Below are 11,390 nucleotides of genomic sequence, written 5' to 3'. Positions count from 1 at the left end.
ATAGAAGCGACAACTTGCATAGGCTTTGGAATCGTGCAATCATTTGACGTAAAAAACTTGAAAGAACAAAATCAAATCGTTACAACGAAAAGAACTCTCATACTTTAATAAAAATGCCATGTATTTGTAAGGTTGTATGTTAGATGAAAAATTTGTTACAAAAAAAAAACGTTAACGATAAAAACCAAAACTAAAGAACTATGGAAATATAAACGTTCGTTATTTTCCATCGTATTGTCCATAGATACCGAATTACAAACAAAAATATCACAGTAAACAAAAAGCATTACAAACGTCAAAAAGGTGTTTTTCTTTCAAAATTTGTTTGATTTTCCAATTATTTAAAAAAATCCAACCAAAACATGAAGATACATTATTTGCATCTTTTTGGATTGAATGGTAGTCAAGTGGCCTACAAAATATTTTGAAGTCACAGTCTATTTTACTTGCATTAAAAATTAAATTATTTAAATTTATCACTGGGCTATAGTAAAAAAATGCTTTAGTCAATTCAAATTGCTGAGATAATTTTTTGTATCTTCTATTCCCTACAGATGGACGGAAAAGCGTAAAAAGTCGTTTTTATATGTCAATATCTTACTAATACAAGCACTGCATAGTTGTAGTTTGATGTCGCCGTCGGTGATTTTAACATAACGAACTCTAACTTTTCCTGTTGGCCGATCGTAGCCTTATGTAATACTCGTGTATGGACAGTTCCTATAAGTGGAAAGTGTTCCGAATAAGTGAAACATAGTGTATTGTTCTCTCTCTTCTCCGAGCGCTTCAGTTAGTTTTGCGCATCTTTTGCATGCATGAAGCATGCGCAGTGTAAAGTGTCTCGAACGAGAGAGAAAATGAATATTGTCGGCACCGTAACGTAGGGACGTGGAAATAGAAAAGAGCCAATTACATTCGTTTGTTTACTTAGGAGCTTTCTGGCGTAACATCGTGTTTACAACTCTTTAATCGTTTTCTTTATTATAATTATCAACAGATAATGTTGATTATCCCAATAACTTATATAAGCCAGTTTTTGCAACCAAGTCCTCTTTTTCAAAGAGAACAAATCCTCCCTTTTTTTAATTGGGAAGAAAAAATACCCTTTATACTATTGTTCATAGTAGGATAGTGGGCGGTCAAGGCCTTCTAATATGCCCGTTGTCCTACTTGAAATCATTCTAAAGATAATAATCACAATTTTTTCCATTAACTATATCTTATTTGCGTCATAGTTCCAATGCCTAATAAATATTTCTATGATCGCCGACATAAATATTTAATGAATACATTTAGTTTGTAAATAATTAAAAATTTATATAAAAATTTCATATACAGGTTTCAAATCAAAATATTTTATTTATAGGTTAACTTTATACTTACAGCTTAGTATCTTCTTTATGTTGAATGTTTATTCGTCAAATTCTATCTCCAATAACAATTTAATAAACAATGCCAATTTATTCATTTAATATTAAAATTTAGTTTTTTTAGATTAAACTCATACACCCCTTTATAAATCATCGGTACACCACTGCCACTGCTGCGAATTGTTATAGTTTTTGTTAGTTTATTTAGAAGGCTAATGTCGAACAAACACAACAAACAGTCACTAATAATAATTAAAATGCAGGAATCGTTACCACTAGAAACTATAATTTAACAACTTAACTGATATATGAACATTATTGAAATGAATAATTGAGTGAAAAAAAATTTCAATTTAACCTACTAGATTAGATGGTACAATATTCTTTTCGAGACATCGCGAATATTTCAAGATGGATTTACGTCGATAAAGTAGGCTTTGCTATTAACGAATTCAAACAAATGAATGCGTTTTTCCTGTCAGTTTAAGAAAAGAGAAAATGGACGAACATGTAGTTGCTGTTCAAAGAGCTACTTTAAAAGATTTGAATCCATATTTAACGAATATTCTTATTGTTGGGGCAATAATAGGAAAACAAAAACCTCGTAAATTTACGGATGCAAAATTAAATGTTCATGGAGTTCTCAGAGCAGTTTGGAATTTTACTTTGAGAGATTCCGTTAAAGATTACATAAACGTCACTTACTGGGGTTCTGCTGAAGTGATATTTCAAGCAAATGATAAGTTTAATGTTGGAGATGTCGGTAAGTTATTTATTTAAGTTTTAAAAAATCATTAATTACACGTTTTTTTTTGGAATACTGAAAATAATATTTGTGATGTCAATTTTCAAATTTTACAATATGATATTTTGACCAGAGTTGTTTCTATAAAAATTACTTTTTCAATAATATAATTTCAAACCTATCAAACTGTTTGCATTGATTTTCAAGAAATTAATAATTAAATTGAGATTCTTTATTTATTTGATGTTAAGAATATGCTAGTCATAGATAAAGTCTGAAATTTTACATCTCAGATAGACATTTCTACAGATTCTCTATTTTTATATTTGATTGTGTTACAAGTATTTTTTTAATCTAATGCATGCTCTTTCTTTTTTAAATATTGACGTTTGTTCTATGTAAACAAGTTCACAATTATTAGAAAAAAATTACATAATGTTATAGTAAAAATATGTGTTTCATATTTCAAGTTTAGAATCTGTTTTGTTTTTTATTTGATCATATTAATTTTTTTCTGTTGATTTTTTCATGTTATTTTATTTTATACACTATTTTTGTAATTAATATCACATGTTTCATTCTTCTAGTCTAAAAGGCGGTTACTTGTTTTCTTAAGGTCTCCGTACTGTAGTGGCTACAGTAGTCACATGCGAATTATATATTAGAACTTCGAATTTGGATTTTTAAAAACAAAAATTACAATTACAATATAAGTTTATTAAGCAACGTTAGAACAATGAATGAATTATTAAAAGAAATACAGTTTTTATTATCTTCTGCGTTTCCGCGAAGTCATCACATTTGTTATATGCTGTCAGCTGTTACTTCATATGTAACTTGCGGGAGGTCCCAGGTTCAAGTCGCTCTGATGCCATTTTTTATTTTTCTATCTAAGTAGTAATCATTATTTTCAGGTGGCATTTATACATTCCAAGAATTTTTTGTTAATTTGTTCTAATCTTCTAATGTTCAAAATATTGATAAATATAATATATTTTATAAGGAAAATTACCACTAAACTTTTGTATTTTAATCAAATTTCCGCAAGTAGAAACAATATTGTATACAATTCGTGTGTGAAGGCATTTATTCGACTCATGTCAAATATTCACATTCGTCGAAAAAAGGCTACTTTACACATTTGTTACATAAATAACTATTTTTTTCGAATATTCCTTTTGGATGATTATTTTTTTTTAGTGACGTTTTTATTTTTCAATAATAAAATCAGTATCTGATACTCTGGAAGCTTTATCAGTCAAATTAACAATTACTTACTCTTTTGGGAGATAAGATGACAAATTAAAAAATTTTATAAGTTAGAATTGGTTTCCTAAATTGTTAATTTTAATAGTAAACTTTCCTCCTTTTTTGTCATGTAGATGATTGCAATTGAGCAAAATAATAACATCAATTTACTTCTCAACACATGGTAACAAATCTGTGATAATATAAAAACTTAATGGTTGACAACGGTCTTTGAGATTTTTTTTGCATCATTTTGAGCGTCAATAAATGAAATCTACTGAACAATATCATATTTTCAGTTGCCTTAATAAACCCTATTATAAAAATAAGGAATTTAGACGATATTAGTGAACAATTTCTGCCTATGGTAACGTCCCCATACAGTTTGACTTTAACAGAAAAATCAACTTTGATTAGACATGAAGCAAATGTTGAATATTTTTCGAGTTTACTTAAATTTCCCACAAAGCCCCTCGCTGGATTCGTTCCTCTAAGAGATATTCATAACAGTGGATCTTCCATACAAGGCGAGTATTTATTTGTTTCAAACTAAAACATACTAGATCATAAAAATGATACGTAATATCTAATATAACATCCCTAATTTGAAGGAAATTAATTATCATAGTTTTATTGAATTTATAACTACTTAAAGAAGCGGATCTAGAAATGTCATAAAGTTTTAATATTGGTATCATAGAATTCATGTGTACTTAGTCCTAATATTAAAATAAATCGCGAGGGAGATTTAAGCCCTTAAATACTAGAATATTGTTGCGAACGCGTCTCCGCCTTGGAGCCGGTCCTGCCTGGATGTTGTGGAATTCGGCGAGGGCGCGCGGCGTCTTTAACATACTTTTCATGAACCGCGGAATCCGTTTGATGTTTGTTTTGTATAGGTTCTTATTATGGCGGGCGGTTTGTTTACATTGTTTCTTTTGAATGGTTTCTAGGAGGGTCTGTATGATTGTTTTTTTTGTTTCTTTGTATTCTGAAAGTTTTGAGATTCTTTTGGAATATGTATGAGGATTGTGTAGCGCAATTTAGTTAGTTTATAATAAATAGTCGTAGTGAACAAACCGAAATAGAAAGTAATCGAAGAAATCAAATAAATTATTCAAGTTAGTTGAGTGATAGTGATAAGTGAATTATATAAATTAGTTGAGTGTAGTGTAAGGTACTTAAACAGTTGTCATTAATTAATCCTACGAATAGAAATCGTATAAATAAATAAGAAAAACATTACATTAGTGTCAGGTGTGGGGTATTGTGAATAAATAGTGACATAAACATGCCCAAGGGACTAAGTGACCTGAAAATAACAGAACTTAAAACCGAACTGGATTATCGCGAGTTGGAAATGTTTGGTACGAAAAGTGAATTAATAGAAAAACTCAAAGCTGCACTGGCAAGTGACGGATTTGATCCAGAAACTATTCAAAGACTAGTACTCCACTTTGATAAATTCAATTTCTGAAATGAAAAACGATATTTCCGCTCATTTTGACGAGAATATTTCGACCATGAAGGGTGCCATCTCGACAATTTTTATGTCAATATTTCGAACATGAAGGATGATATTTCAACTCTGAAGAATGATATTTTTGTCAATAAGTTGACATTACTGACGTGGAAAACAAAATGTCATTTCTAAAATCGGATATCGAAAACAAGATGACGATGATTAATGAGATGATACAATTAGATGTAGAGAATAAAAAGACGACGATTGATGAGAACATCAAGAAGTTAGAAAGAAAGATCGCGAATTCGAGAATAGAAGATATTTTAGTAAAAAAAAAACAAAGAAACAAAACAAATAAATAAACAGATCTTCCTAGAAACCATTCAAAATAAACAATGCAAACAAACCGCTCACCATAACAAAACGGATTCCGCGGTATGTCAAAGGCGCCGGCCGAATTCCAGACCTCCACTACATCCAGGCAGGACCGGATCCAGGGCATTCGCAACAAGATCTTTAAATAAACGAGTAAACAATACCGTCCGCACTTAAGTAGTTATAACAAGCATTTGGGATTATTTACTATATATGATTTTATAGGTTATGTTAATATATTGGTGGTAGTTAAAGGTTTATCTGAAATTCGAAATGTTTCATCCAGAAATAATAACGAAACATATACGATTAGAACTGTGGATGTTTTTGATCATACCAGTCCAAGTCTGAAATTGGAAATTTGGGAAAATCATATTATTCAGAGGTTAGTTATATAAAGTTTTACATTTTTAGGATTTAAGGAAATAGAATTCAAAGATAATAAAAATGTTTATTATTTAATATACAAACGGCGTCCTGCTTTTGTTAGGCTTTCTATGCTTCGCAAACAAACGAGCGCCGAGCGTGGTCGAGCGCAGGTGAGTCGACTGTCGGTCGCTACAAAAACTTAAAAGTTTCATGACAATAACTGTTCGCACAAAAGAAATGTGTAGTCTGTTTTAAATCGATGAGTAGTCAAGATTGCTTTTCAGAATTTTTTGTTCGCGATCCCAGGACATAATGCAAACGTTGAAAAAGTTTTTTACTTGATAGATCAACAATGGTCAAAAGAACACACTGTAGCTAAAATGTTGGTTGTAGAATTTGATTTAAAACATTCGACCTGTGAGGATTTTTACAACTTCGTTTTGAAAGAAACGGAGCTCTTGAAGCAGTATTCTACCAACCAAAAATTAAATAATTATTTTTATTGTTTAACTTGAAGAGATGGAGTTGACCAATTAATCATAAGATATTTAGATTAATTTGGGATTCGATTTTATTTATATTTCATTAGAATTCAACAAGATTTACACACAATCCTCAATAATCCTGTATTAGACAGTACACAATCTATACAGCATATGTTTTGAGTTTGAAGACGCCACGATGTTTAGTACTTGTTGGGCAGCCGTCAATAGTGAATGTTTTCAGTGAATATGTAAACGTGGAGAAAATTAGTCGACTTTTCTTTGAAAGGCATTAGCCCAACAAATATAAATGCTGAATTACATTCTACTCTAGGTAAGCCGGCTCCTTCGTAAGCAATGGTAAAATATTGGGCAGTAGACTTTAAATGAGACCAGCATTGCTGTGGTCGACCAAATGAGGTGACGACACCAGAAACGTTGAAGAATATTCACAAATCGGTAATGAATATCGTCGACTCAGAGAGCGAGAGTACGAAGACTTAGTAGGCATTTCAGGAAGTGCGATACATTGCATATTAACTGAAATTTTGGATATGAGAAAGATGGGTCCGCATTTGCTCATAATGAAACAAAAACAGTGTCGTGATGATGTTTTCACAACCATGTATGAAACAATCAAAGACTGAAAATGGAAAACCGGTTCAAAAGAAGGCAAATATACATACATCTGCAGGCAAGGTCATGGCGTCGGTTTTTTGGGATGCTCGTGGGATAATTTTCATTGACTATCTTGAAAAAGGAAAAACTATCTCCGGCGAACTTATTGCAAAGTTTGAGCGAAGAAATCAGACAATGCACCAGCTCACATATCCGTTATTGCAATGGCCAAAATGAATGAATTGAAGTTTGAATTGCTACCCCATACACCCTATTCGACAGTTTTATCCCCTTCAGATTATTTCCTGTTCCTAGACTTGAAATGCGCTCGACTCGGCTTGTGATTGAGTTCTATGTAAGATGCTGAGTTGAACAGATGTATTATGTTATCTATAATATTGTCAATTTTATTAATAGGCAATGAAGCCTTTGTTTATTATTTGATTCACGACGTCCTTAACAATTTGCCTAGCCTTCACCCACAATTTAATATGTTTAAGTCAATTTTGGCCAAAAATGGTAATGGGGCGTTTCTGTTTCTTGAATGACTGTCCCCAATTGTATTAAGAACAATTTTTTGTAACAAAATGAAGCACGAAACATTTTCCAATACCGATTGTTAACCAGTAAATATTTCAAAGGTCCGAACACTGGATACCGAAACAAACTGTTCTTTTCATTACCGATTTAAAGATCCAATGGTCGAATTTTCAAAGACAGTTCATAGCTAGAATAACAGGTTGTACAATTATTACCGAAAATCCTAATGGTAGAGAAGCTCAAATGCTGCTCAACTATGCCAAAGATGCTCCCATTGAAACTTACGACATAGTAGATCAAATTATTAATTCGTTACCAGATCGTAAGTATGTAGATATACATATACTGATTTTTATAATGTTAATTTAAAATTTCAGCAAATTTGATACAAAATGTAATGAATGTTAAACAGATTCATGATAAATTAAATGATTTTAATGGAGAAATCAAACACTTTACTGCTGTTTTGTATACGTTCATTTCCAATCTGGATTTAGATGGACTCTCAAAAACTCTTTCAATTAAATGGTCAGTTAATTCTTCCAATTAACCTAAAATTTTCATAAGTTTTTTGTTTATTCAAGATTTACAACATTTTAAAATTGTTATTGTATCGTATTCAAAAATAGGCTTCTTTTTTGATAACAAATAGACCCATTAATCAAAATATTTTGAAAATCTAGTTTCAGAAATGGTCGCGATTTCTCTTTCATATCTTCCATCGACTGAAAATAAAGCCGTATTAGAAGATTAGATTAGCAGATACCGTAGAAGTTCAGTAATCCGTCACTATGATAGTCCAGCCCTCCAGTAATTTGATTTTTTTCGTTTCGTATCCTAAACTAGGTGTGGAGGGGATAAAGGTTCAGACTGGTCGCTCAGCACTGTTGGAAACCCAACACTTTCTACCTGTCAGTAGTCGTACAGTGAAGAGATTAAGTCATTTGGTAAAAATATTGATACTGTGAAAGTGTAGAGTTCCCGATGGTTGAAGATAATCTCTAATCTTGGTATAACGAAATCGTTAATGAAAAAGCAAGATTTTCGTACGTGAAAATAGTCGAAAAAATCGACTTTAAAGCCAGCGAAGGATGGCCGAAAAAAATTCGAAAAGCGTTTTGGAATTCGTGTTTAGAGTATGACAGGTGAAAAACTCTGCAGCAGTCGACCCCTACATTGAGAAATATAAAAACGTTATTAAGGAATTAGGCCTAACGCCCGACCAAGTATATAACGCAAAGTGGTATGTTTCGGCGGCTTTTGTCAAAAATAAAAACTTCCATCAAGCCGAAGCAAGTGGCACTGGTCGAAAATTAGCCAAAGCAATAATGTTTGTCATGTTCAAATGCGATTGGTACACATAAATTAAACCAAGATCAAAAATCCAACGCCTTCCAAAAATGTCAATCTACAGGTTGACTATACAAACCAGAGCAAAGGTTGGATGACTCAGGACGTTTACCGTCGATAACAAATAAAGAAACTGCCTATAGAAGCTCTGCTCATTTTGGATAACTGCCCTGGTCACCCGGATGAAGATGAGCTAAAAAGTTCTGGTATCCGTGTCATGTACTGGCCACCGAATGTCACGCCACTCTTAACCCATGGACCAGCATGTGAATCAAGTTGTCAAAAAGCACTAGTGTTGTCCAAGGAAGACAGTATAAATCAAGTTGTTGAAAGATACAAACCTTAAGGTTGTAATTTTTCGTCATTCGCAAATACTTTGGAAAACCTACCAGAAAAAGTGATTGTTCATGACGTCGCTTATTGCCCTACATGACGTTGTAGTAGAGCAGTACAAAAGGCGAATATACTAAAAGAAAATTGCCAAGAGGAAATAGAAGTTTTGGTATGAAGAGGAAGAATCTGCTGTTCACTCAGTTTTTTCACCCCCGTAGAATAGACAATCATTACGACAACCGTTTCAAGACATAACTATTAGAAAAATGTTAAAGATTACTTCAGTTTTTGTTTAAACTCAAACTCTCATTGGAAGTTTTGTATATGTTTATAGTAATCCAGCATATTTGCTATTCTAACACACTGGTGTCGTCGTTCAAATAAACAGCTCTGATAAAATTGGCCAACACCCAAATCCAAAGGTAGCAACCGATCACCACCATCCATACCGATCTTGAAAACATTCTGGATTGGGGTGTAAGTAAAATCTGATTGAGTTTAATGCAGCAAAGGATTTGGTCCTGTCTAGACATATAATATCACCATCACCGTAAATTCGCTTGTTGGGTGTTGAGGTTGGAAGCAATATATCCCGGCATAGTCACGTGGCCGATTTAGTCTAGGTAGCTTCACAAAAAAATTATTGAGTCTTCTTCAAGACCAAAAAAGCTATTTACTCCGCAACAGCTTCTAATCCTCTACAAGGCCCAGATTCGTTCGTCTTTGGAATATTGCTCGAACATTTGAAGCTCGGCTCCCAAGCATATCCTGATGATGCTCGACTCAATACAGAAGACAGCAGTTTGACTTATAGGCGATCCAGAGTTGACCAGAAACTTGGACAGCTTAGAGCATAGAAGAAAGTCCGCCAACCTACCCATACTACTACGACAAATGATCTTCCGAACTGTCCGATATAATCCCGCCCAGAGCAGTTGTTGCGAGACCTGCTTGACAGGCAGACGTGGCTTATGAACACCGAATTTGCTTGCAGACGCCCAAAACTTCAACCTACAAAAGTTCAAGGGTTTACTCCGTTTTCATAGAAATTCTTACAAGGCTTGAGAACTTCTGATATTCCAACTATCGACATATTTCAACTAAACCAATTATGTACCAAAACTTTTCTCTTGGTCTTTTCAATCACATATTGTTTTGTAAATGTTCTGGTAACACAATTGCCTGTTTGAACTAACCAGATTGCCCACTTGATGTTCATTTGTATATTCCGAATGTTTCTCGCTCTTACTAACTCACTTCCCGTTTCACATGGCTTTAATTTATTGTAAATAGCCTTCAAAGTTATTACATTATCACCATAGATAAATTAATAATATTTATTACAGATTGAACACACTGTTTACACTACCACTACACCAACACTCACAATTACACTGTCTGACTGAACAGTTTACCTTCAGCCTCTGAAGACGATAACTTGGTTATTGTAACGCGCGTCAGACAGTGTAATTGTGAGTGTTGGTGTAGTGGTAGTGTACACAGTGTGTTCAGTATGAATAGCATCAACGGTTCCAGATGTTCCAATTTAATTTATTACAGAAAATATTTATAATTTTAGCGGGAAATGTAAAATGGAAATGAAAAGTTCGAGATGTGTGAATTCTGAATGTCCCACCGTTTTTGAAAATGAAACGGCCGATCCAGAATTTAATTTTGACATTAAATTAACTTTAACGGATCACACAGGTTCGTTAAAAAATTGCAGACTTAGTGGACATCCTGCAGAACAGGCATTAGGGTGTACTGTAAGTATTTATGTAATTAAATCTAGTGTTGAATATATAGGCAAAAATACTTCAAGTAAATAAGAAAATCTAAATTTGTTTATACATTTTTCAATATTTTTTTTTAATTTGAGGCTCGCGAATTTTCTAATATGTCCGACGATGAAAAAGGAATCCTCAAATGGAAATACTTATTGGAACGTTGTGCTGTTTATATAGCAGTTATATTCGTGGGTAGGAAGAGCCCCATAATTTCAATTTTAAAAATAAGTTTGACAAACTCATTAGAAGTAAGCCGAAGACTTGCCGTCTATTAATTGTAATAATTATCTTTTCACAGTTTGTCGTTTCATTAAAAAATTTATTAAAGCGACTGTGTTTTCACTATAATTTATTTACTTACTCGGTTAATAATCTTTTAGCCAACCTATTGGTTTTAATTTCCGCTAAATGTTATAGAACTTTTAAATCCAAATTTAAAATTTCACTAATAGATGATGTTAACAATTTCAAATTTATTAAGTAAATAAAAACGAAAAGGAAAAATTGTCAATCGAATTTACTGCACTTTTCATACATTAATTTTTTTGTTGATCTATTTACGATAAAAATGCGTTGTCAGTGTCATGGTCATTTGTGTCATGTGTCATTTTTTAAACCCCACTGCACTTATATATTATATTTATATATATATATATTCTTGTATCAAGATTAACTCTAAAAAATTCACATATATATATATATATATAT

At 32.5% G+C, this 11,390-nt stretch overlaps 1 protein-coding gene across 2 annotated transcripts; it reads left to right on the top strand.

Moving 5' to 3' along the window:
- Nucleotides 1-1,569: 1,569 nt before the first annotated feature.
- LOC130450072 (meiosis-specific with OB domain-containing protein) lies at nt 1,570-11,186 on the top strand. 2 transcript variants are annotated; one of them, XM_056788247.1, is made up of 7 exons: nt 1,570-2,133; nt 3,663-3,890; nt 5,429-5,588; nt 7,314-7,534; nt 7,590-7,740; nt 10,475-10,661; nt 10,775-11,186. In XM_056788247.1, the coding sequence occupies exons 1-7, from the start codon at nt 1,869-1,871 to the stop codon at nt 10,955-10,957; spliced, it is 1,395 nt and encodes a 464-aa protein (XP_056644225.1). In that variant the 5' UTR covers nt 1,570-1,868; the 3' UTR covers nt 10,958-11,186. The 2 variants fall into 2 exon arrangements, with proteins under 2 accessions (XP_056644225.1, XP_056644226.1); XM_056788248.1 differs by lacking the exon at nt 7,590-7,740 and having other exon boundaries at nt 1,590-2,133; nt 7,314-7,538; nt 10,775-11,010.
- Nucleotides 11,187-11,390: the final 204 nt, after the last annotated feature.

Source organism: Diorhabda sublineata, chromosome 11 (genome assembly GCF_026230105.1).
Source record: "Diorhabda sublineata isolate icDioSubl1.1 chromosome 11, icDioSubl1.1, whole genome shotgun sequence".
Taxonomy (NCBI): domain Eukaryota; kingdom Metazoa; phylum Arthropoda; class Insecta; order Coleoptera; family Chrysomelidae; genus Diorhabda; species Diorhabda sublineata.
The sequence above is the reverse complement of the archived record's forward strand: the minus strand, read 5'-3'. Positions and strand labels throughout refer to the sequence as shown.